Consider the following 26,464-nt stretch of genomic DNA (forward strand, 5'->3'; position numbering starts at 1 on the left):
TAGACAAGCCCAAGTTACCAACCTGCACAGAAAAATAGATGGTTACCAATTAATTGACGTTGCCAGGTTTCAAATTTGGGTTTCAAAGGACTATCGTCTTCTGTACCATCTTCAGTGACCCTTGTCCCCTTTTGTTCCTAAGACCTTTGGCTCCTGCAGGGCCTCAGATATTTCTTTCAGGAGTCTCCGGTTCTATTTATCCCATTTGGCAAAACAGATTATCTTCTTCCTTCCACCCTAGCCGCCCAGCATATTCTTTGGACCCCAGTTTTCAGCTGTTAGATGTTCACGCTAATTCCCAGTTGCCCTTATAACAATAATAATAAATTTATTATTTTGTTTATAAATATTTTCTTGTTTGCTTATGATTTGAGTACTTATGAGGAGCTATGCATTATTTGCTAATCTTTCCATCAGCTCAGTGCAATAGCATTCATTAGCTATAGGTTAAGTTTGCAAACATCTTTTTATTCAATCCTCATATTCTAAAATCAACTGCCGCATGGTATTTCCATTGCAATAATTTAAAGCAGAGGTTTTCTAATTATAAAACTTGGATTTACGTCCCTCCCTTGTCATTTGCAAGTATAAATTCCCTGAGCTGTGGTTTCTGGAACCAAAGGAAATAGAAAATCCCTGTTTGGTAAGATTGTTGTGAAGATATAATGAGATGATAGATACCAACTTTTGAGCACTGTACTCCCACTTAGTAAACACCCAGTCAATGCTAACAGTGACCATTCCATCACCTCTGACAGATAAAAGGTGTTTTACGAGCACACATCTTGTTTTACTCTTATGACTATACCTGATTGGGTAAAAGAGGGTGAATATTAAATTTGTTTTCAATTTAAAAATATATTTTCTAAATCAAGAATGGCATGCATGGCAGGGTCCAACAGAAATTGGGACCAAATGAAATAGTGTAGTGTAACTTTTTTTTTTCTTTTTTTTTCTTTCTTTTTTTTTTCCTTTCCAGGGCTGCACTCATGGCATATGGATGTTCCCAGGCTAGGGGTCCAATCAAAGCTACAGCTGCTGGCCTACGCCGTAGCCATAGCCACAGCCACACCAGATCCAAGCCATGTCTGTGACCTACACCATAGCTCATGCAACACCGGATCCTTAACCCACTGAGCAAGGCTAGGGAAGAACTTCCATCCTCATGGATCCTAGTCGGGCTTGTTAATCACTGAGCTACGAAGGGAACTCCCTTAACTTTGTTTCTGAAACATGCTTTCCCCTATTTTCACACTTAAAAAAAATAATAACAAAATTTAACAGAACATTGATTGTCCAATATGAAGAACTTTAATTCCAGTTATATCCTGTTGGAAATCATTTCATTGTTTTTAACAAAAAAGTCTCAAGATCATTCGTGTTATAGAAATAAAACATCACTTCTTTAAAAATCCTCAGTTTATTTTACCCAGATTATACTCTAGTAAAATCCCTTAAGCATTGGTTGTGGTCAGAAATTTTTTTCCAGAATTACAAAATTATTGAAATTTAAAAAGAAGGGAAAACAAACTCATGTTCGTCATCAGAAGGGGTACAGTTTGAGGACAGAGACTCATGTCTTCCCACTACTTTATCCATTCAACAAACGTGTCGGCTCCTTCTGAGTGTTTGGCACTATTCTAGGGCCCATGACTAGGTCCTTACCCTGGATGATACACCATTTCTAGAGGTATTAGTATTGGCTTCAATCACCAAAATGGTAAGTGAGATAGCTATTGGATTAAACAATTTTTACAAGGACATAAAATTGAACACAAGTCCAGGTTCCGAAAGAATTTGAGCTAATCCTCAAGAAATTTGATCTGGGGCATTGGGACTGTTAAGAAAACCTAATCCAAAGTTATTAAACAGTCAGATGAATTAGATGAGATTAACTGTGCCTTATTAACATCAGTTCCTTCAGAGATGAGGGGTGGGTGCCATTGTGAATACCAAATTCAATTGATTGATAGTAGCTGACGGCAGGCAGAGTCCTAGTTCAGCAGAAAAAAAAAAAAATGCTGTGATAGATTAGTCATGTCTGCCATTGACATGAGGAGAGAGGAGTGATGGCATATAGTCTGTATAATTGCCATCTATGCTATTTCTTCCAAAGGACCCATCAGTAAGGGAGGAAAGCACATTCAGGTGAAAGCATAGCAAGCCCAGTGGACTTCTGGAAGCTGTGGCAATAGCTGCCTTCATCCAGCTGAGAGAGATATAGTAAATGGGCGGAAAGAAGAGATATTGAATAGAAAAACACAGAAAGCAATTGCAGATCTTCCCTGAGTGCACTGGCTCCAAACCACCAAACAATTGTCAAGATCATGCAGAATCAGGGCACTTTGGGCCGTTTTAATTGTCTGAGCTTTGTGGCCAGGGTGGTTGACAGGTTCTCCTTTAAAGATAATAAATGGCTCACAATTACTTTAGTTTGGAAAGTGCTCTTCTGCTCTGGGATGCTGTAATAACCAGCCATGGAAAAAAAGAAAAGGCCTGGGGATTTATGAGGTGTCCCAATTTACAACCATCTGGGAGAAATACAGCGGGACGTTGGTATAGCAGCATGTTAACCAGAGTTAATCTATCATTGCTGCTGTCCTACACCCCTCTTTCCCTCTGCTTAAAACTATCACAGGGATTTGACCCCAGCCTTCACAAAGATGGGTCAGAAATCATTTTGTTTTGCATGTAACTCAGAAATACAGACAAGTTGACCTTCAGCTTACTAGATGGAGGGGGAAATTTCCCAGGTATGAGAAATTTTGACGTCCACTAGTGATAAAAAGACAAATGAGGTATAGTCTCTTCCTTCAGAGGGCTCAAGGTCCTACTGGGAGATACAGGAAATATATAACTTCAGTACACTCTGAGAAATGTAGTCCTTGAAGTGACTGGGCAGGAATAGAACTATATTTGCGTGCACAAACACCCATAGTGTGCCAAATCATCACTTTGCTTCCCCTGCCAAATTATACTGGTAACTCCAACCCACAGTAGCACTCATTGAGGTTCCCTCTCATTATTTGTTAACACGCCTCCCTCCCCCAACTGCCTTTGAGTTTTGCAAGGATGAACATGGGACCTGGTTCTTTGTGTTGCCAGCACTTCAGCCAGGGATATTAGATGCTTAATACATGTTAGCTGAGCTAATACAGAACTGAAGATATACAGCAGACTCTTGAATTATGTGGGAGTTAGAGGACCAGCCCCTTGTGCAGGAAAAAATCCACGTGCAGCTTAATAGTCGGCCCTCCATTTGGGCTGTTCCTTCCTCTCTGTGGCTCCACATGTGAGGATTAAACCAACTCCAGATCGTGTAATGCTGTAGTACTTAACTATGGAAAAAAATTCACAAGTCGGTGGACCCGAGCCGTTCAAACTCATGTTGTGCAAGGGTCAGTTGTACTTCTAAAGCTTCTAATGCAATACCAGAAATTGACAACATATTAGACAAAATGTAGAAAATCAAAACATATTTACTCTCAAGATGTTTCCTTGATGATTCGGCTGAATATATTTGGAAATTAAAATGCGTACCATAGTGTTTTGAATTTCTCAACAAAGAGTGGTCCACTTATCATAGTGTTAACTATAGAAATAAACATTCTATATAACATTTAATTAAAACCGCAAAAGCACAAAAATGCTACATGTTATTTATAGATACAGGCATGTATAGAATTATAAAATGTCTTACAGGAAGAATATATCTCTGGCAAGAGTTTAATGAGGAAAGGACTTTTAGCCATACTTATAGCATTTTTTATCTTTTAAAAAAAGACATCTAAAACAAAAAAGGCAAAATGTTGACTTAAGTAAGATTAGCATAATGGATGATTATCTGCTGTATTTTTTTGTTTGAAATATTTCATAATTTTAAAGCTTTAAACTTATAAATGAAGTAGAAATTGGCAGAACACTATAAGTCAACTATAATGGAAAAAATAAAAATCATTAAAAATTAAAAATAATAACTTTTAATGAAATAAAACCAGTATGTGGGGGAAAAAAATATCACCCCATTCATTTTATGAGTACTGAAAAGGGGAAAGTATTTGGAGAAGGGTGGCCAGAATAGTCCTTCTCCGTTTGTCACAGAGTTTAGACCAACAGGCTGGGTTCAATTTTAAGTCCCACTGCCTGGCCATCCCCCCGCCCAGTCTGTCTGCTGAGGGGCACCAGCAACCCTTTTATTTTGGTGGCACTGTCCCTCCAGAGTGAGTGACTTGCTGAAGCAGTGATTCCAATGTCCTCTGAGGTTGGCAGCCTCCTTGCCTGGTGGCAGAGCTAGTTTATAGAAGCCAGACCCTGCCTCTTCCACCCTGTATTCCCTGTGGTCTTGCCTGAGGAGTATGCTTATGAAAAGTTTATTAAATCTCCCTTCTATTTGTCAGTATTTAACAGCTCATGCAAAGCATGCTGGGAGAGCCAAACATGTGAGGCTTCAGGTTTCACCCTCCATGGGAGACAGTAGACATTGCATTTATTTCTTAATGGTGACTCATTTTAGGGTAGTCTGAGGCTGATTTATCTGTGCACATTGATATGTTTTCTGTCTATTTCCATTTAGCTCATTCATGCACTCTACAAATATTTTGAATCTCATACTGGACACTGGACACTCCAAGATGAATTGGGTAAAATCCCACCATCCCTAGAGGTTGAGATACGTGGGGTGGGGGACATGAACAAGTGAGCAGACAGTTACCATTCACTGCTTTTCTTCATGTCTTATGAGTGAAGAAGGGCAGTGAGCGGATCTCAGATTTGTTGGTAAACAGCCTATAACGCCATTTATCCACTAACAGACATAGAGAGTTAGTTGCTTATCATTTAGCACTGTGTATTTGAGTATCATGATTGTGGACCTTAAAAAAGAAAACTCAGAGTTCCCATTGTGGTTCAGTGGTAATGAACCCAGCCAGTAATAAGGACGCGGGTTCAATCCCTGGCCTCACTCTGTGGGTTAAGGATCTGATATTTCCATGAGCTGTGGGTAGGTCATAGACATGGCTCAGATCTGGCATTGCTGTGGCTGGGGTATAGGCGGCCATTGCAGCTCCAATTCGACCCCTAGCCTGGGAACCTCCATAGGCCACAGAGCAGCCCTAAAAAGACAAAAATAGAAAAACTCCTTTTAAGCTCAGTTACTTCTTCAATGAAATCTTGGAGAGCTGCCAGGAGAAGCAATCCACTCCATCCCCACACTGCGGTCAGCCAGGGCACCCTTGGCTGCAAGAATCCATCATCTTGATAGCAGCTCTTATTTAGGAGACTGGCCCATTGGGGAGGTCATTCTTGTAACTTTCAGAATATTTGCCCAAGTCTTTGCTTTCCACACCCAAGCTTGATAAAGTAAGGCTAAGTTTGGTAAACGAGTGTTAGAAAACCAGCAGCCGCAGAATCATTAAAAATGTGTAGCCATTTTCCCCCAACCCTGTTGGAAAAGAGCTTTCAACCTTTTTTTGTGCAAGAAATCCAGCCCCATTTGTTTCTGCCTCTCTTACCACACACAGTCGTATATTTTGACTGACTTCCTTGACGTGTTGTTTATTCAAAGCTGTGGATTAAATGCCACCCCTAATGTGATTTGTGCAGACTTTGCTTGCCGGAGGCCGACATCCTCAGACACTGGTGAAAATAGCTTCCTGTTGTCTACCAGGGCCTTCAATTAGCTAACCAGCAAATCTAGCCTGATTGCTGTATTAATTTGGCTCCTTGTTTCAGCGGGAAGGGGAGGCTTGGTCACATGATGTTTGCCTCTTGATCTTTCTCTCCTCAAGGGCGGGATACAGAGGGAAGGCAGTGATCCCAAATGTTACCTTGTCTTTCTCCCCTTATGAACTGGCTTCCTGTGGAAGCTGAAGACAGTGAGAAGGAGGTTATCCATTGTTCATCAACAAACCCAGCACTAATTGATTTTAAGATCAATGGTTGGTTGAAAGGTTTATTTTTCTTTACTGGCTATAAAGATGCCTGAAACCTTAAATTAAAATACCTCCTCATGGGGAGCAGGGCAGCTCTTAGTGCCTGTGTCTTAGTCTTTGGAATGTGAAGTCACCCAGGCAGCACCGGAGCGGAACCACGGCTCTGGCCTTTGAATAAGGAGTCATTTGGGGGGCTAATGGCCAAGACCTCAGAGCTCTCGGTTTGGATTATGATCAGATTCTTGGGATGCTGGAGGCTGCCTGGACATCATACCCTCTGCCATTCGATTCTTATTTTATTAGTCGCTAAAACCAGGGGACGTCCTGAGCAAGGAAACAGCACTGCCAAGCAGCCAGCTCCCTTTCTAACTGCTCCGCTGGCATCTGCTTTGCTCTCAGGGTGAGTCTGAAAAGTCATCATTCATAGTCTCTCTAATAATAGTCCTCGGCCAGGTTCCCCAGGACCCACTGGACGCTGCCAACCACAGGCTTGCTCTCTCAAGGTTGCCATGCAGACCACTGTCCTGGATCTGGGAACACTGATGCTGATTGCTGCCCAGGGCATTGCAGGCTTATTGGGAAGATGGGGGCTGCCCTTATTAAAAGTGGTCCCTAAGCAGCACCTGATCCACGTAGGCAGCTGAATGTGGCTGCCTTGGTGAGAAACAGCCCAGGACAACTGGCCTGGCCCCCAAGTGGAGGTGGCTTCTGAGGGATCTGCCCAGGCATGCTCAGAGCAGACACAGTCCCCTGACTGTCTCTCTGACTGTCCCAGGTGAGAGCATACAGCCTGTCTCCACTGTAGCTGGTATCTGAAGGGCACCCCTCGGAGAACTGAGGGTGGTGACAAGCTGAGGTCTGTAAGTAGTGTTGGTGTTTCCAAGCGAAGATTGCATGTCCCTTTCAGGAATGGCAATCATCACGGCTCCCTCCTACCTTCTTATACCTCCTCACTTAGACCAGCAGCCCTCCACCCCCACTGCATATTAGTGCCCCTGCGTGGGGTGGGGAGGGCTTTGGAGAGCATGACCAGGGTCCCGAACCCATTCCAGACCAGATCAGTCTGAAACTCTGGCAGGGGGATGGGTGGGGTGGAAGGCCAGGCAAAGAGACCTTTTAAATTTTCCTGTAGACTAAAGGTTGAGAATTAATGGATTTTGAGACTACTTCTTTCTTTTAATCATTTGTTAAGTGCATTGGTCATAAATTAAGCCAATATTTTGTCCATTACTCTGATTGGATCATACAGACTCCTGAATATACAAGAGTAACCACAAAGAACACAGTCCATGGTGCTGTGTACCATCTTATGCCAAGAGGACAAGTGGTCCTCCATGGCCTTTGTGGGGAGGGCAGCAAGTCAGATGAATTTATAGAATTGGAGAGTGAGCAGATATTAGAAGGAGGTCATTAGTCACAATGGCGGAAGGAAGAACACAAATGAAGGCCCGGGGTGAAGTTCAAGGCACTGAAAGGATCCGTGTGGCTAGATCATGGGATGCAAAGGGTGGTGCCAAGTAGGAGGCTTCAGCTGATAGAGCGGGAGGCAACCAGGAGGGCTCACGTGTTCACACCAGAGGAGCTGGTCTTCACCTACCGGCCGTGCTCAACCAGGCAAACAGTGTGATCAGATGTGCATTCTGGACATCAGCCTCTGGGAGGAGGGGCTGGGCTGGAAGGGACAGAGTTGAAGTCAGAGGTTAATGGGGACAGGTAAGGGGGGCAGGGTGCCAGGGATGGGTCAGTGAGAATGATGAGAATAGCAAGAATGGCTGCATGAAGTAGAGGAAAGGAGCAGATAGAGGTGAGTTCATGAGGTGAGTGAACACCTGAAAACTATAATCTCCAGAGGCAAATGCCCAACTTTCATGAACATTCAGTTTCCCAAACCAGTAGTTCCATTACTTTGATCCCTGCTACCTAGTTTTTCATCATTCACCAAAGACGTAATGTCACTAGAACTGCATTACGGACCTGCTACATGGCGCCCTGAGAACAGGCCTTGGCTGTCAGCAGGTTGCATCCCGGACTCTAACTTGGGAGAAGTAGAACCCATGGAAGGCTCCAGGCTGCAGTGAACTGTTGTTTTTCTCAGCTCTTAGGTACATATCTTGGCTTTTGAAATGTTGCATAACAAACCCAATTTGTCTTTTTATTTTTTTTAATTTTTATTACAGTATAGTTAATTTACAATGTTCCTTCGATTTCTGCTATACAGCAAAGTTTTATAATTTTTAAAAATGTTTACAAACCTAATATTTACTAGGTTTGGAAATACCATCTTAGAGAGGAACAGTTACGGGGACCTCCCTGCCCACGACACACATAGCACTGGCCTTTCACTCTGAATCAGGTCATCATCACCCCTTCAGATGGATGCCCTCAGGAGCTCAGAGCCCAGAGGGCTCTAAGAGACCCACTGGAGCAGCAGAAGCAGGGAGAAGTTAAATACCTCGTGGTTCTTAGGATTACTACATGCCAGGATTAGATCATGTCCTCTGGGAAGTTCAGAGGCATTTCTTTGCATTTATTAATGAATAAAATTGTGTAAATGTGTATGGTATAATTGAGGACATATGAAATTGAGAGGGGCTGGAGGTGGAACACCAACCAAGCTGACCCTCAGATTTTAGAACAGCTTCTGTTCATTGATACTAAGCCTGACCCCAAGGGGCCCCGGCAGGAGAGAGCACTGGTCAAACCCCAGTGGGAAGTGTGGCAGGAGGAAGCAAGGAGGGGCCAGAGTATCTTCCAGTCCTTGCAACTGTTCAGGGGAGAGTTGAGAACACTGGTTGTTTGGTTGGTTGGTTGGTTGGTTGGTTCATTGTGTGTGTTTTTCTTTGTTGGTTTGTTTGTTTGTTTAAAAAAAAAAAGAAACTCTTTAATCTGTCTGGATCAGTTCTGTTCAAATCAACCTAAATATAATCTTGAATTGCCCTCCGCATGTTAACTGTCACACACCCCCATACCACCACCAAGCTGTCGTGTTGTCCTGTGGTTATTTACTTGAAGTCTGACAGGTATAATGTATTGGAGTAAGTGCTGTGTATCTTCTAATCCTAACTAAGGATACTCACCTCCACTTTATAGACAAGGAAACAGAGTCAGAGAAGCTGGAGCAATTGCCCAGCTAAGTGAGTGATGGAGGCAGACATTGAAATGAGCGCTGCCTGACTCTAAAGCCAAACATTTTTCCTCTGTACCGCCACCTGCTGACCAAACCATGACCTGTCTCATCAAGTCAGGTTTTATGGGAACACAGCCATGCCCACTGCAGCCACTTTCACGCCACCAGAGCAGAGCTGAGGAGTTACAACAGACACGGTATGGCCCACAAAGCTTAAAATAGTTATTATCTGGCCCTCAAGAGAAGTTTGCCTACCTCTGCTCTATGCCACACTGCCCCAGATAAATACAGAAAATTTAAATGCAGCTCCCTCAGCCCAGACAGCAGTTTTATTTTTTTCCTTTCCTTCATTGAGTACACTTGACTATACTCAGCAAAAACTCTTGTTCTTATGGACTGGCTTAGGCAGTCCACTCCCCAGCTGGGGCAAAACCACAGCGTAAAACCAACTTTAGCTCACAGAAGCTGTCCTAATTTTAAAGCCTGCGGACAGGGGAGGATCAACAGCCGACATCTGGGTGAATAATTGTCCCTGCCATGTAAATCACCAGCTTTTACCTTAACTTCTCATACTTTTTCTGAGCAAAGCCACTTCTTCCCACATTCTAACCTGGGAGGGTCACCCCCTAAAGTGACCCGCCCCCCAGTCTCCAGGAAGTTATCCTGCCTACACATGAGTACTTGGGGTCTTCCTGCCCACAGACCCCACTCCAGGCATAATCCTTCCAAATCTGGGGTCCTCGCAAGGCTTCTGTCATTTTGTGTTGTATAAAGGAAGTTTCTAATGGGGTTCCTGTCGTGGCTCAGCAAAAACAAATCTGACTAGCATCCCTGAGGATGAAGGTTCAATCCCTGGCCCAGCACAGTGAGTTAAGGATCCAGCATTGCTGTGAGCTGTGGCGTAGGTCACAGACACAGCTCAGATCCTGTGTTGCTGTGGCTGTGGTGTAGGCCCATGGCTACGGCTCCCATTTGACCCCTAGCCTCTGTGTGCTAAGGGTGCGGTCCTACAAAGACCAAAAAAAAAAAAAAAAAAAAAAAAAAGACATTTCTAGGAAGAAAAATAGTCCTGTCCTAAAGCCCAGCAGTGAAAACTCTCCCCCACCAATTATTTTAAAGCTGGGCTGTGTTGGCATCTGTCTTTCCTGAGACAACCTTTTCTCTTCATTATGAAGATAAGTCTATTTAATGAGGACACCACTGGTTGGGAAAATGTACTTTTTGTAAGCGCTGACCCCCACCCCCCTTCAAGGCTATACTGCTGTGACTTCTCCAGAAACCCTCCACTTGGCTTCAGATCAGCCCTGGAAGGAAGCCCTGAATGACCTCTGGAACCCTGAGACCCCATCTCAAAGCCATAGGCATTATTCTTTAGGCTGTGTGAAAGCGCTCTTTGAAAACCATGTTAAAAGTCTTACAATTCTGTTAAGAATGAGTTTGTTTAAGTCTGCAGATGAAAGGGAGGAGCCTAAGAATCTTCGGTCTTGATCATTATCAATCATTATCACAGTCTGGAAGAGACTCTATTAAGTGCCATGGGCCATAATACAAGTAAGAAACAAGTGCCGGCTCTCCAGGGACTTACAGATGGTACACCAGTCACTAACTTAACTGCTGTTAGAGTGATAGGACAAGAATTGCTGTGGAAGCCCCAGTAAAGGCTCAGAAGTGGTGCTGGGTGTCTGCTCAGATCAAAGGAGGCATCAGAACCACCTGGAGGGGCTGTTGAAACCCTGACTCTCAGGCCCACTCCTGGAGTTTCTGATTCAGTGGGTCTGGGGTGGGCTGGAGCAATTGAATTTCTAGCCAGTTCCCAGAGGGCACAGATGTGGCCTGGGAATAGCCCATCAAGTATATTTTTAGCAGGAGACACCTCTGACATAATTTCTCTCTCGGAAGGGAAGGGAACTCACATTTGTTGTGAATCTTGTATGTTCCTTTTCCTGTATCAGGTGCTCCACATGTAATATCTTGTTTAGGTTTTACAACCACCCTGTGAACTCTGTACTATTACTTTCCCTTTACAGTGAGCAAAGGAAGGCTTAAGAAGAGGAACACGAGTTTGAAAAACATCTACAGTGTACCACAAAGGGTATTAGGCTTTATCTCATTAATAATAACCTGATGAGTCCTAAACGATTCGTTCTCTGAGTTTATAGATAAGGGAAATGAGCCTGGGAGGGATGGAGTGTCTTGAGATCGTCCACGGCCTGGCTTCAAAATCGGGTTTGTTGATCCCTAAAGGCTGTGGACCTCTCCTGCAACCGGTACCCCTGTGTTTGCCAAACACTGTTAGCGTGGACTCCAAAAGCATCTTTTCTGTATGTCTGAAGCATATGCTGCCTGCCTCCTGCCTTTGCTCTTGCTGGTCCCTCTGCCTGGACCCCCTTTCCTCTCCTTCCCCTCCTAACCTCCATTCACCCTTCAAGTCCCAGCAACAATTTTGTCTCAGCCATGTAGACTTTGCTGTCTTCCTTCCTTTCCCCAACTGGACCAGGAATAAAGATTCCTTTGTCTGTGTCCCAACATACTTTATATTATGTATTCCATCATACCCCCCCAAAAAAAATCCTCTAGTGATTTATCACTAGCCGCAGAAGAAAATATCCAAATTTTTCATCTTGGCCCAGCAAAGCCCTACCTCGCAGCCCCACCTCGTTTCTCCAACTAAACGAATCCGCCATCCTCTCTTCTCCACCCAGAGCTCCTCCCTCCGAGCCTTGGCTTGTGCTGGTTCTTCCACTAAGACAGACTCCTTCCCTGCATCTTATCATGCCTACATCCTTTCTCTCCTTCAGTCCCAGCCCAAGTCCCTGTGCTGCACCCTCAGCCCTCTGGCACTTGAGGGGGACTTGGAAAATATTTGGGGAATGAACACCTTGCCCTTGCTCCACCGTGACACCACTTCCTCTCTCGAGGGAGGCAGGTGTGTGCAAGTCTTTCATTTTCTTGGACCGGGAGCTCATTCAGCGCACACACTCATGCACAGTGTCTTGCACATTGTAGGTACTCAAAAACAGTTGCTGAGTGAATAGATGAATGATGCTAGATAAAGGTGTGCCTCTAAAGGCAGGGTCCAAGAGGGGATGGGACCAGGAGCATGGAGGCTCCAGGGATCAGGAGCACCTTTCAATTAACAACGACAAAACCAGAGCACCCGTAGACCACCAGACAATTTGATTCCATTCAGGGATCCCCAGCACTTACACCTTTAAGCCAGTCTTCGAAAGAGCCAAAAGGTGTTCTCCATTTGATGTACAGGTGTCCTGTGGGACCCCTACCTCTTTTCTAACATGTGACACTATTCTTAACATGTGCTGGGAAAATTGTAGAAACACATCACAGGCATGGTTCAGACCTTGATTAAAGAATCAGTCAATACCAAATGCAGATTCAAAGAGCATGTTTTCTTTGATGTCCATTGCGAAGCCCATGTTGTGATGGAGAATTTTTAAGTTCATTGATTTGCTGATTCCTCTGCAGCACCGTCTGTGGGTTTTTCAATGATTAAAGGCATGATATTTTCCAAAAAAGACAGAGTTAAGAATGGTGGTTGTGAGTGTCTTGATTTAAATTGCACACATAGAGCATTAACAGAGAGTTTATGCCATTAATTCTAGTCTTTATGGAAGCTACATTGTAAAGGAATACAAGACTATTTGACTTAACTGCTTTGTCCCTTCCTAAAAAAAATGACATCCATCACTGGGGTCATTGTCCTTGGCACACAGAGTGACTGTAGAGCAAAAGTCAATGGTAGGATGTGGTACATGTATGCAATAGAATATTATTCAGCCATAAAAGAATGAAATAATGCCATTTGCAGCATTATGGACCTAGAGCTTGTCATACTAAGTGAAGTTAGGCAGTGAAAGACCAATATCATATGATATCATTTACATGTGGAATATAAAAAAGGATATAAATGAACTTATTTGCAGAACAGAAACAGACTCACAGACTTTGAAAAACTTACAGTTACCAAAGGGGACAGGTGAGGGAGTATTGACTGGGGTTTGGGACTGGCATATGCACACTGAGGTATATGAAACGATTGACCAATGAGGACCTAATTGTAGCACAAGGATAATCCATGTGGTATTCTGTGATAATCCATGTGGGAGAAGAATCTGAAAGAGAATGGATGTGTACATGAGTAACTGAACCACTTTGTTGTACAGCAGAAAGTATCGCAACATTGTAAATCAACTATACTTCAATACAACTTTTAAAAATGGGGGGAAAAAAGTCCATGGTCATCAGTGCCAAGCAAACCTGTGAAGGGAGAGCAAAACCAGTCTTGGCTGCACCGACCTGTTTCCTGCTATGTTCCTGCCATTTGCATCCCGCGCCCTGGGACCAGTACCCTCGAGACCTCTTCTTCCTATACTCCTCAACCTACTCTTAAGAAATGGGCTGTATTTTCTTCCAACTGAAGTGTGAGTGATTGTTGGGAATTTAAAGTATTTTTCCACTTACGGATGCTTACATCTAGTGGGGATCAAAGTCTTAAGTTAGAGAAATGGAACTCTAGCAGGGGATTTCAAGCATAAGCCATAAGTAGGAGCTGAAGAGTTTTCTATGCTTACATAAGGGATTATCCTTTCCATGAAAAAGTACAACCGTGAGCATATACATGAAGCTAAGTTTTTTTTTGTTTTTTGTTTTTTTTGTCTTTTTACCATTTCTTGGGCCGCTCTCACGGCGTATGGAGGTTCCCAGGCTAGGGGTCGAATCGGAGCTGTAGCTGCCAGCCTACGCCAGAGCCACAGCAACGCTGGATCTGAGCCACGTCTGCGACCTACACCACAGCTCATGGCAACGCCGGATCCTTAACCCACTGAACAAGGCCAGGGATCGAACCCGCAACCTCATGGTTTCTAGTCGGATTCGTTAACCACTGCGCCACAGTGGGAACTCTGTGAAGCTGATTTTTTTAAAGTTACACTTTGTTGTTTCTATTCAGTTTCCTTATTTCTCTCCAGTCTGGGCCACCTCAGCCACATAAGCTGGTACTCCTTTTCGAATTCATTGTACATATGCATTAGGATCTTTGGTTGCAAGTGGCAAGAATCCCATTCAAAGCATTTTAAGAAAATAAAAAAGGGTTGGGGTTCCCATGATGGTTCAGTGGTAACAAACACAACGAGTATCCATGAGGATGCGGGTTCGATCCCTGGCCTTGGTCAATGGGTTAAGGATCCTACATTGCTGTGGCTGTGGCTGGCAGCTGTAGCTGCGATTTGACGCCTAGCCTGGGAACTTCCATATGCTGCTGGTGCAGCCCTAAAAAAGGCTTATGAAACCAAACCACCAAATGTCAGGGTTGAACTGATTTTATGGTTGAATATGGCTTCACTACTATTAACACATCTCTCTTGTACACACACACACACACACACACACACACACTTCTCTCTATCTTTGGTCTGATTCTACTAGCAGGGACAGTCTTACAGGTCTCAATTTGTGAGGAAAGAGTATGCTTCAGCTCTGCCTCAAGTCAGGTCATGAGTCTGGGCAGGATGCTGATTGGTCAGTTCATGATGCATGCCCACCTACCAGCATGATTGCTGTGTCTAGGCTCATGTAGGGGCTGGCATCTCTGAGAGCCCCTTAAAAAACACCTGATGTAGGGGAATCACCTGGCCCTCTGAGCTTTGGTTTTCTTGTCTATAAAATGAGAGAAGTGGAGATATCTCTAAAACTCTCCTTTAAAATCAGCTTTAAACCTGATTCTATTTTAAAATTGCTTCTTCATTTTGGTATTCTAAACGCTGTCTCTTTGTCTCTCTTACATGTCCTGCCTTCCAGCAGAAGGTCAGATAATATTGAGAGATGGTAATTATCTCCTTGGCTCAATTCTGAGTTTCTCTACATGGAGAAAGGGGCAGATCCTGTGGTGCCTCTCACATTAAACTGCAAAGCATTATAATTCAGCTTTGACCAAATGTAACCACTATCTAGACTGCTTGATGTGAGATGGTCACAATTTCAAAATTTGCCAAAGATCCCAAATTTAGCATTTTGCCTGAGTGAAAAAAGAAGCAGGTCAAGTGGAAGGTCAACTGGAAAATGTCCTCTATGCTGTTGCCTTGGGGGCATGAAACAGTGTTTAGGTAACTGGTTCTAGTTCAGATGCCGCCCCGGTTCCAAGCAGCTGAGGTGTGGTAGCTTCCAGATTATTCACCCATTTCCACACCAAGGAACGACCTTTCTTCTTGTAAAATCCGTAATAAATGCCTTTCCACTTGCCAACAAAGTTCATCAGCCTGTCTGCTCTGTCTCGTCCTCACTTCTGCTGTCATGAGCTTTGCCCATTCTGGCTTTCTTACTAGACCCATAGTTCACGGAAAGCAAGGTCCATATCTTATTCATCTTCAAGCTCCTAGCGCCTCACCCAGTATAGAGAGCGCTTTGTTATGCTAGCCTCACAAATAATGCTTTTCAAGTACATTTTTATTAAGAACTTCTACCAATACAGTCTGCTTTCTGGTAAGCTCATAACCAGTTGAATTGTGCTGAAGGGAGCATCCCAGCCATGGCTGTAGAAACTCCCATGACTCCAGGTCTGGAGGACAGTTGCCTTCGTGCTTCGACACCACTGTTGTTACCAACAGCCACTTCTTCACAGTGAAGCGTGGCACATAGGTCCTCTGAGAACAGTGGTGCCTACTGGATAGAGCAGATCCGTAAGTAGATGATACAGATCTGTCATCCTTCCAATTGTCTTCTATAGTTTCCCAATATTCCTGCCATTAGGTTCATTTTGTTGTGATAAGATATTACTTCCCAAACACCCCCTATGAAATGCAAATCTGTTACTTAGTAGAGGGTCTTCTTACTTTGGACATGGACTCCTAAAAGTCAGAAGTGTATAAGGACAAATGAGGGTTTATGTCACTCTCTCCCGGCCACCTATGACTCATCTTACCCTTGGCTCAGCCATGTTCAAACGATTAAAGGAAATAGCAGTTGACATGGGATCCCTGGTTGGACAAGGGCATTGCAAACCATGCATATGCAGATGACTGAAGTGTGAGGCATCCTGAGCAGAGGGGACTCATGGCTTGTGGGTTTCCTTCATGGATGTCCAGGTTTTTCTGAAGACATGTTTAGTTTTGCTACCAAAAAGGATTCACTTTCTTGTTCTGCCTCCCAGCGTCCTCTAAGACCCAAGCAGATCACTGGACACGTCTTTATGTGGACAGGACAGCTGTAGGAGAGACATATGCTTGGAGAAAGCAACCTGCACCATCAGAGAGGGGCAGTGCCATTAAACAGAGCTCAGCAAGTGCAAGTGGCTGTCAAGTGTTGGGGGGACAAAAAAGAAAAAAGAAAAGGAGTTCCCCTCATGGCTCAGTGGAAACAAATTTTACTAGCATCCATGAGGACGCAGGTTCAACCCCTGACCTCACTCAGTGGGTTAAGGATCCGGCGTTGCTCTGAGCTGTGGTGCAGGTCACAGATGCGGCTCAAATCTGGCATTGCTGTCGCTGTGGCATTGGCTGGTGGCTACAGCTCTGATTCAACCCCTAGCCTGGGAACCCCTAGCCTGGGAACCCATGCCTAAAAAGACCAAAAAAAAAGTGTTGGGACATGTCAGGTGCATAATATTTCCTGAAGTGGTGTGATTTTCCCATCACGTGGCAGTCAGGCAGGTTTGGAAGTTCTGGTTTGCTGGTCTTCCCCATGCTGTAAAATTGTTACTTATGTTACACTAACATTTCGTGAAAATGGCATTTTGGTCAGTGAGCAATTACTGAGTATCCACTGTGTGTGAACTATTGAATGAACAACTGATTAGAAGTCATAAGGAGAGTACTAAGATCACATTCATAGTGACATTATAGACGGTACCCCAGGGCTGTTCAACACCCAGTGGATGCTGTGTCCACCACACTAGTGTCATAGAATTCAACCAGATAAGTGTGACTTTGGACAAATGCTCAATTCTTCATGGTCTCTGGTTTCTTATCTTTAAAACAGTGGTAACAACACTGACTCTACTGTATTCGAAAGAGGATTAAAGAGGGGGTGAACAGCCAAGTGCCTGGCACAGAATCTACCACATAGTTGAGGCCCATTTATGATATGCTCTTATTTTTAAGTTGCAAAAGACCCCCAAAATGGGGGGGGGTGGCATAGTACATTTACAGTCCTAGATTCAAATCCCAGCTCAACCATCTGCCAATTAGTTATATCATTTTGAACTAGTTAATGTCTCAAAGCCTCGGTTTCTTCATCTGGAAATGAAATGATGATAACATCTATCTCACGGATTTGAGTGGATTAAGAGAAGGATTATACATAAAGCACCTTCCATAGTATCTGGCACATAGTAGGTATGTTATCAAAGGTAGCCACTGTTCTCAACTGTAACGGAGGATTAAAAAAAAGATGCAGTGAATTTACGTCAAGTCTCTTGGATGCTTCTGTTTTCTTCTCTCTTCCTGCTCCATATATTCTGATGAAGATGATTCCACATTAATAGAGGCGATGGTTAATTGCCTCCTTATGAGCTGGACCTGTCCTGAGCAGCAAATTACCATATTCTTTTTTCTTGAAGCTTCCAACGGGATATGTCTGTCCTAATTCAGTAGACCTCTTTTTTTAGTGCCTGGCTCAAAAAGGCAATACCGCATGCACATTTCCAAATACATCATTTGCATGAACACTCAAGCCTTAACTACTGGGAAAGCAATCTGAGAGGGGCGGGTGTGGGTATTATTTCACATTCATTTGATCCAGTGCCAGCCAAACTTCCATGGTTAATTGTGTCTCAGCAATTTTCTCCTGGAAAAAAACAATGATTGTGCAGACTTCTAGCTGTTGCTTGGACTTCTTTCGTTCTTGAGTTCACAGTGTATACAGTCACATAATATGGTGATGTCTGTATCCTTCCACCTCTCCTTCTCCATTCCCACCCCCCAAGTCAGTTCAAAGTTGGTCAATCAACCTCCTTCCTTGCGGTTCCAGTGGTACAGGAAAAAAATGGAAGCTGTACATCATGGTAGTTGACTCTTTGGAAAAACACACTCAGAGTCTGGGCTGAGAGTGCCTGTAAAGGGGATCAGGGAACTAGGAAGGGGCTCATCTGTGGAAGACTTTTCTGAATGGCAAGATCGATCCCCAGGAAAGTTATGGTCTTCCTTTCATCTCACAGGTAATGCAGGTGGTGAAGGAGCAGGTTATGAGAGCTCTTACAACCAAGCCTAGCTCCCTGGACCAGTTCAAGAGCAAACTGCAGAACCTGAGCTACACCGAGATCCTGAAAATCCGCCAGTCTGAGAGGATGAACCAGGAAGATTTCCAGTCTCGCCCAATTTTGTAAGTTACCTCTGACCTCTAGCTCCTCAAAGACTCTGACACACCATTTCTAGAATAAAGGCTATCACACAGCAGGGCTGTGGTGTGAGCTCTTGACAGAAGGGCCAACAAAAGATCTCTATTCAGTTCCTGAAGTCTCAGCAGTTCCTTGAAGTAGGCTGGGTAGGGGTAGGCTGGGGGGGGTGGTAGGGACAGATGCTGGTGGAAGGATCTAAATTAAGAAGTGACCTAGTTACTGACGAGTCCTCTCAGGATTTCAGCTGAAAAGTTTGGAAACTTTTCTAATACTTAGGGCACTTTGCCCAGTTTTGCCCATGAAGCTATAATCCATGTAGGTACCCTTGAGTGGCAAGATGTTCCGCCCCAGCCAGAGTAAGACCTACCAGTAATTAAAGCAATGGGAACACTGAAACATGGTGGGAGGGAGGGAGAGCTTGAGAGGAAGAGAAAGACCCATTTTTCTCTCTGCTCTGTTGGCTCTGCTTCGTGTCAGAACACCTCATACCCACAGGCCTAAGATGAAGAATCAGGGGGCTCCTTTTTTTTTTTTTTTTAATAGGATTTTGTGTCACATGCACTTGCAACAGTTGTGTGATTTCATGTATCTCCATCTTTAAGATGTTTTAGACCTTGAAGATGAAGATTGTTTTAGACTATTTTGTTTGCCTCCTCTTTTCTTCATACTGGTCTATCTTTGCTTGCCCTGTTCTACATGGTAGGTCAGTTTTGTTGCCTTTCTAATGTATAGGGAAGGAAATAGGAAACAGGGTTTGGGAAAAGGAAAGTGTTGGGTATTCATTCTTAGTCTCCCTTGGAAGACTGGACACAGCTTCTTCTGAGCTTTTCTATGAAGCCATCATAGGTGTCATGAAGCTCATCTTAAACCTGATTCTTTCCTAATTCTTTTTCTCTCTTCCTCTCTGTTTCTTGCTCTTATATATTTGACGTGTTTAATGCTCGGCAGTTTGCAAAGCCCCTCCCTACGCTAAATCATTTCTTCCCACCAGTGTGAGAGAGGCAAGTCTTACTCCTACTTGAGGACCAGGATATAGTCTAGAGAAGGGAGGACCTTGTTGGCAGGTAGAGGAGCCAGGACTTGAACTCCAGCCAACTGATCCTTAGCCGATTCTTCATGTACCCTAGCAGAGCTCCTTTGCCAAGTGTAAGACTAAGGTGGCGTTTTAAAAAGTGCACAGATCTGAAAAAACCATAGGCAAGCTACACATCTCTTTTGTGCTGGTTTTCAAGCCTTAAGAAGCACCATTAGAAACTGCAGGCTTTAGTGGGGATGAGGTTAGGCAGCAGGGAGGGGAGATGCTTCCTGAGGGTCTTTGGCTTGCATCTACATAAAACCTAAGCCATACCTGCACTTGGCCGAGGGCAACTGGAACGAGAAACAACAGTGGGGCTAAAAGAAGGGAACAGCCCCAAATATCAAGCAGAGAGAACTTTGACGACATGACCGACTCCTCGGCGATGCAGTTTCTCTCTTGCAAAGAGGGACAGTGGCACCTTGCCCCCGCCCCCCGGGGCCTATAGATTTCATAATGTCTGTTTCAGGGGATGTGTGAACACCGGGAGATTTCATTACGCTTTTGACAACAATTCTCAGAACCTAAAGGGAGACTTGAGGAACCACTTCAGTGAAAGCCAAGTGATTCTAAATTAATGTCTGACCATGACTTTGTTCCAAGTAAGAATGTTAACTGCTTGTCAAGTATGAACACTTTGCTCCTGCTTTGGCTTCATAGCTTTTCTTCCCAAGGCTCTGCCTGTGACATTCTGAAGTTTCTTTTCCCTTTATGATAAGAAGCTCTGACCTTTACGCTTATTAAGCAGAGAGAAACAATGCAAATATAAAAGAAATCTCCTATATGTATGTAACTTTGGTCTCATCACTAGGCCATAGGACTGAAAGGACCACGGTCCACTGACCTCTGGACACTATTGCAGTAAAGTTGTAAAGACTTGTCAGAGCTGTAGTGTTTAAGGGGGGAGACCATGAACCAGCCGGGTCATTATTCTGGCCCCTGAAACAGGCAGGAGGATATCAGCTTCCGGCTTCTTCTCCAGGGATGCTCTTTTAGAATGATCCACTAGACAAGACCTCACTGTGGGGTTGGATGAAGTTTAAATGCTCCACAGTGGCTCACAAAATCAACCCAAGTCAACAAAGAAAAGGCATAGACCATGTTGTGATTGATTTCATTCATTCGTTTATTCATTCATTTATCCTGGATGTCCCATGTGGCTCACAACATTTATTCATTCGTTGATCTAATATGCATGGAGTAACTCCCACCTGCCAGGCTCAGCTCGAGGTGCTGGGACAGGCAGAGACCCAGAGACCCTCAGTCTGCCTCCTCTGTGCCCGGCTTTAAAGCTGGGGTTTGGAGGGGTTATCAGAGACTGTGCTCAGTGCCCGGTAGGAGGATGCACAGATGGGTGGGTTGTCACAAGAGCACACAGGAGACGCATCTAACCGAAGCTCGGAGGTTAGGATGTTCCAATTATAGAAGTGAAAAGCACCTCTAAGGTCATTCCGCTCAAGCTTTTCCTTTTGCAGACAGGGACAGTGACATGGTTGAGGCTTGATGGCTGGTGCGTGAGGAACCCCGCTGGCCACCCTTGCCCCCTCGCCTGGCTGCTGCACACAGCACGGAGGCAGCTCTCAGCACCACGAAGACCCTTCGAGGCACGCCTCTCGTTTTTATAAAATGTTTATATTTCCTGAGAAGAAAAGTGCACACTCCGTGTGAACAAATGTTTTGGGAGACTGTGTACTCAGTGGGATGAAGCAGCTGTGTTTTATGTCTTAGCTCTTAACTAATTGTTTCAGAAGGAGGTATTTGTTATTTTCTGCTTAAGGAGCCTTTACAGGGAAGATAAGTCCATCTACACAATTAATCTGAGTTAATGGATATAAAAAGCTTGAACAGGAGTTCCGCTGTGGCACAGTAGGATCAGCAGCATCTTGGGAGCACTGGGATGCAGGTTCGATCCCTGGCCCCACCTTGTGGGTGAAGTATCCGGCTGTGGCTTAGGTTGTGACTGCGGCTTGGATCTGATCTCAGGCCTGGGAAATCCATATGCCACGGGGCAGCCAAAAATGGGGGGGGGAAAAAGAAAAAGAGCAAGAACAAAAAGCTCGAACAGTCCCCACATAGGTCATTTACCTATTGTTGGGGGCAGGGGAGCTGCAGGGACACACACCAGTGAGGCAGAGTAGCAAAATGTAAAAAAGCCCGACTCGGGAGCTGACGGGCCTGGGCTCAGATTCCAAGGCCACCGCTTGCAAATGTGGGCTCTTTTGTCAAGTTCTGTCACCCATCCTAGACCTGTTTTTCTCATGTCTAAAGATGATGAAAGTGTCTGCATGGTTGGGTTATTAGGAGGACTCAGTGAAGCAGTGCCTGAAAAGCACTTAGCATATGCCCCACACATAACATCCACTCAGAGAGACAGTCGCTCGTATTAGGAGCCGACAGCCAGGGTTTAACACGCTGACAGACTGTCAATATGTAAATGGCAAAATTGATGCTGCGAGTGCATTTGTTTATACCTCATCTTATTTCAGAATGTACAGTGAAAGTAGGAGAGAAAGAAAAAGTAAAAGCAGACAGAGCCAGGAATGAAGCTAATGCCTATCCTACCAGTGTTCGTCCTTGCTGAAGACTGGCCACGAGCTTTGCTCACAGCTCTCGTAGCAAATGCCAGGGTTCCGTGCGTTTGACAAATACTTATCAAGTGCCTGCTGCTTGCCAGGCACTGTTCTATGTTTTGGTGATTCAGCAGGGAAGAATACACAGTCCTCAGCTTGTAGTGATCACGTTTCAGTAGGGAGAAAGAGATGATAAACATGGTACATAAGACTATAGCATGCTGAAAAAGGATTCAGAAAATACAAAGCAAGATTAGGGAAATGGAGAGTTTGCAATTTTAAACCAAGGGATAGGAGTAGATCTCTCTAGTTGGGGTGGGGACATGCGTGTAAAGATGTGTCAGGGACTAAGGGGGCAGGTTAGGTGTGTATTTGGGAGAAAGGATTTCCAGCAGAGGGAATCACCAGTGCAAAGGCCCTGAGGTCAGAGTAGGTCTGGGTGCTCAATAAATAACAAGGAGGCAAGTGGGGCAGAATAAGCAATAGGAGGCCTGGCCAGAAAGGTGGCTGGGAGCCTGAATACACCGGGCCTTGCTGGGGAGTCATTGGAGGGTTTTGAGTAGGGAGCTGATGTGCTCTGACTTGGGGTTTTGGGGTTTGGGGGGTTATTTTTTGGTCTTTTTGGGGGGTGTCACACTTGCAGCATATGGAAACTCCTGGGCCAGGGGTCGAATTGGAGCTGTAGCTGCTGGCCACAGCCCCAGCCACAGCAACACAGAATCCAAGCTGCCTCTGTGGCAATGCTGGATCCTTAACCCACTGGGTAAGGCCAGGGATCCAACCCACTTCCTCATAGATACTAATTGGGTTCTTAACCTGCCGAGCCACAGCAGGAACTCCTGACTTGGGTTTTTAATGATCTCTCTTGCTGCTGTATTGGGAAAAGACTCCAGGGAGGCAAGTTCAGAAGCAGGGAGATCAGTGAGGGAGTTATTCCAATAATCCAAGCAGGAGCTACTGAGCAGCGATCAGAGTCTCTACTAGAGAGCAGAAAGATTTTGAAGATAAGAAGCAAAGGTATTTCCTGATTGATTAGATGTGGGTGTAAGAGAAGGATGAACGCAAGGTTTGGGGCCTGAACAACTAAAGGGCAGAGTGGGTAGAGCAGGTTTGGATGAGGGGCTCAGGAGCTCAGCTGTGGGCATGTCAAGTTTGAGACACCCAGAGAGGCAGCTGGATTGATGAGTTTGGAGTTCGGCCAAGAGATCTAGGTTGGAACTATAAATTTGGAAGTTGCCAGCAGAAAGTTGGTATTTAAAGCCATGACTCTATAATATAAAGACCAGCAGAGGTGCAAAGATTGACCTTGGGGACCCTGGGGTGAGACAGTGAGAAACAGATCAATGTCCATGAAACAGACTCTATCACTCAGCCCAAAGTCTCCCCAGAGCCTTTGTAGATCCAGGATCGGCAAACTATAGCTCTTAGGCCAAATCCAGGCCACAACTCGTTTTTGTCACTAGGGATTTATGGGAACACAGTCCTGCTCCCTTGGTTACATCATGTTGGCGGTTTTCACCCACCATGGCAGAGTTGAGTAGCTGCAACGGAATGGCTGTCCCACAAAACTGAAATATTTACCATCTGACCTTTTACAGAAAAAAGTTTGCCAACCTTTGTTCTACATGAACGCCAGGTAACAGCGCAGCAGGGCTGACCCAGGTCCAGGACCCGCCAGTCTGATGCTGCCGTGTCTGTCCTCTGCACATGGCACTGGCCCCACTGGGCCTGGACTTGGAATTCTCTCCCAGAAACAGGGCTAGACTTTGAATTGCTCTCCACACACTCATTTATTCTATCTCCTTTAATCTCCCTCCCTTTATTTATTCGTAAGGCTTTTAGATAGAATGAGGGGAACATTTATCAAAGCAAAGCCAGTGAACCCATGACCTTGGCCTCACTGGCTCCAAACTGAGAATTTCAAAACCCGATTCCAGCCCATGGTTATTACCTGGATTAGCCCAGAGGTCACATCTCAGTCACAGAGACATCATGTAGGGATTACCTACGTTTTCCTAATAGAAGTTGATTTTGTAGCTACAGAGTCCATTTGCAGAGAAAGAAGAGGAAGTCAATCGGGGGGCGGGGGGAGCTCTTTCATTTCCCTCCGTGCCCAATCATGTTTTGGAGTCCTTTGGGGTTCATAACAAGAAAAGGATAACTCTTATAGCAGCAGATCCACTTATTCTGATAGTCTGTCCCCAAAGATGGTCCATAATGGAATGTGTCATGACGAGCGCATCTGGGTCTTACACTAAAAGTTATATACCATCAATTAAATTTACCCAGAAGTTCTTTCAGTTATTTCCTCCAGCTCACCTCTGCAGCTTCATCTCCATTTTAATAACACAGATTGAGCCTAGTAAAACTATTATTTAAAGATTCATCGCTAACCTAAGAATTGATGACATCCCCAGATTCTCTCCCATGATTTCTCCGCCACGTTGCCCCAACTGGGGAGTCAAGAGTGGTGATTGATTGTCCTGTGGGACTGCCCTGGCAATTCCCCCACCTTCTTCTCCATTCAGATCAGGGTTCATCAAAGCTGCAATTTGCTGAGTCCGTTGTACCAAAGCTGAATGCTGATAATAGGTAGTTGCAGTGATCTGAAAGCCTGAGATGAGACCCTGGGAGACCTGCTCTGGAAAAGCAAATGCAAGTAAAGCAGATGCACTGAGCTCTGCTATTAGGGCTGAATCTCCGCGTTAGGCTTTATAAGTGGTCAGTTGGAACAGTTTCAAATGATAGGGTGTTTGAAGACAAGGTCCAAATATGTATTCACAGAGTACTAAAATACCCTGTTAGATGGCCAGATCCTTTCACATCGCATATTCTTTTTCTTTCTCATGTGTAAGTAGAAAACGTTTATATGAGAAAGACTTGAGTCTGTACCCCTATTCAAGGCTTCACCTCTGTAAGCAGTTAATCCATTGGTGAGATGGGAATGTTGATATTAATACCTGTACCCAAAAGATGGGGGGTTTGGGAGGGAACGAGGGGAAGGGATGTTAAATGATCTAAAATTGCATGCTACACTACCTGGCTCATAGTAGACCCTTACCAAGTATTCGTGACTTCCGTGCATGGGAACAGAACACTACGTGAAGGCGTATTGCCTGCAGTTCAGGGTGAGCCCAGAGTTAAGGTTGAAGCTGATGAAATGTGAGCCTTGATTCCAGTGTAATTTGGGCCGGTGAAAGGAGATTCAGTAACACTTTGCTTTACTGCCCAGTGCTTTTAGCTCATTTATACCCCCACTGTCTCCTTTGGGACAGGAAGGATTCTTATTCCCATTTTACAGATGAGAAAACTGAGACTTACAGGAGCTACGTGAAATGGTAATCGTGAGCAGAGCCTAAATTGAAATCCTGTCTTCTTAGTTTGGGTCCGTGCTTTCAACAGTGCTCTGAGGGCTGATCCCTCTCTATTGACCCTCAACTAGAACAACAGCAGCTTTAATAGACTCAAATGTTGGGGCGCTGTATAAAATTTCACATGATAAAAAAAACTCTGCTCTCTCAAATACAAGATTTAAAACCCCTTGCACGCTCTTATCGTATCTTTACAGCACAGTAAAGATCTAAACCTAAATTACCTTATCGTAGCCTGAGACAAGATACAAATAATCCTTAATTTATCCCCTCATTATCCCTATCTCTGTGGGCTAGGGTCTGGGATGATGTGCTGTTCCCAGCTGTAAGTGAAAGAATTGGAAGCAGAATGTGGTCCTGCGGTTTGTCCGATGCCGTGTTTGCTATAGGATAGTAATTGCGTGGTTGCCTAACATTCAGGTTTGGTCAGATCACAAGTGCAGTCTAGGAGTTTCTCTGCCATGGGGGGGGGGGGACATATGACCAGAGAGTCATTGTCTCAGCAGAGCTCAGGGAGTTTTTGCATAAATTTATATCTGTGGCTTTGTAAAAACCAAAGTAGACGTTTCTCGGGAGACGGTCTAGAAAAACATCACTGAAGTGGCTGGTGCTCTTGTGGGTGTCCTGTGAATGTCAGAGACTCGACAAGGTTATTAGAACAGATAACCCTGTCCACCGAAGCCTAATAAATAATCCTCTAAAGCACCAACTCACAAGGGATCAGGACGTTCATGAAAAGATGCCACTTGTCCTCGCCTGTCCCATCTGCCCATGACGCCTTTTCAGCCACACGCTGTTCTCAAGACCTGCTGTGGAATATGTGTTTCTCCTTCCACAGGGAACTAAAGGAGAAGATTCAGCCAGAAATCTTGGAGCTGATCAAACAACAACGCCTAAACCGCCTCGTAGAAGGGACCTGCTTCAGGAAACTCAACTGCCGGCGGAGGCAAGGTATTGTGTGTGGCCACTCCAGACCCAGCTCGGGGGAACAGCTCCCTAGGGAATCACACGGGCGTGGGTGCTGGTTTAAGGGCAGGCCATGCAA

General features: G+C 44.6%; 1 protein-coding gene and 1 long non-coding RNA gene across 9 annotated transcripts in view; both read left to right on the top strand.

Moving 5' to 3' along the window:
• The window catches only part of ELMO1 (engulfment and cell motility 1), a 555,188-nt gene that overhangs the window by 488,857 nt on the left and 39,867 nt on the right, over positions 1-26,464 (top strand). For all 8 annotated transcript variants that reach the window (XM_021079239.2, XM_021079236.2, XM_085005792.1 and 5 more), the window contains 2 exons: positions 18,224-18,387; positions 26,258-26,370. In XM_021079239.2, coding sequence (XP_020934898.1) covers positions 18,224-18,387; positions 26,258-26,370 — 277 coding nt within the window. The remainder of the gene's footprint in view (positions 1-18,223; positions 18,388-26,257; positions 26,371-26,464) is intronic.
• On the top strand, positions 243-8,807 carry LOC146395019 (uncharacterized). Its single transcript, XR_014834261.1, has 2 exons — positions 243-3,676; positions 4,632-8,807. It is a non-coding gene; the product is annotated as an uncharacterized LOC146395019 (long non-coding RNA).

Source organism: Sus scrofa, chromosome 18 (assembly GCF_054392235.1).
Source record: "Sus scrofa isolate SSC_HxYL_T2T_F1_AM1 chromosome 18, Sscrofa_HxYL_maternal_Yorkshire_Landrace_v2.0, whole genome shotgun sequence".
Taxonomy (NCBI): domain Eukaryota; kingdom Metazoa; phylum Chordata; class Mammalia; order Artiodactyla; family Suidae; genus Sus; species Sus scrofa.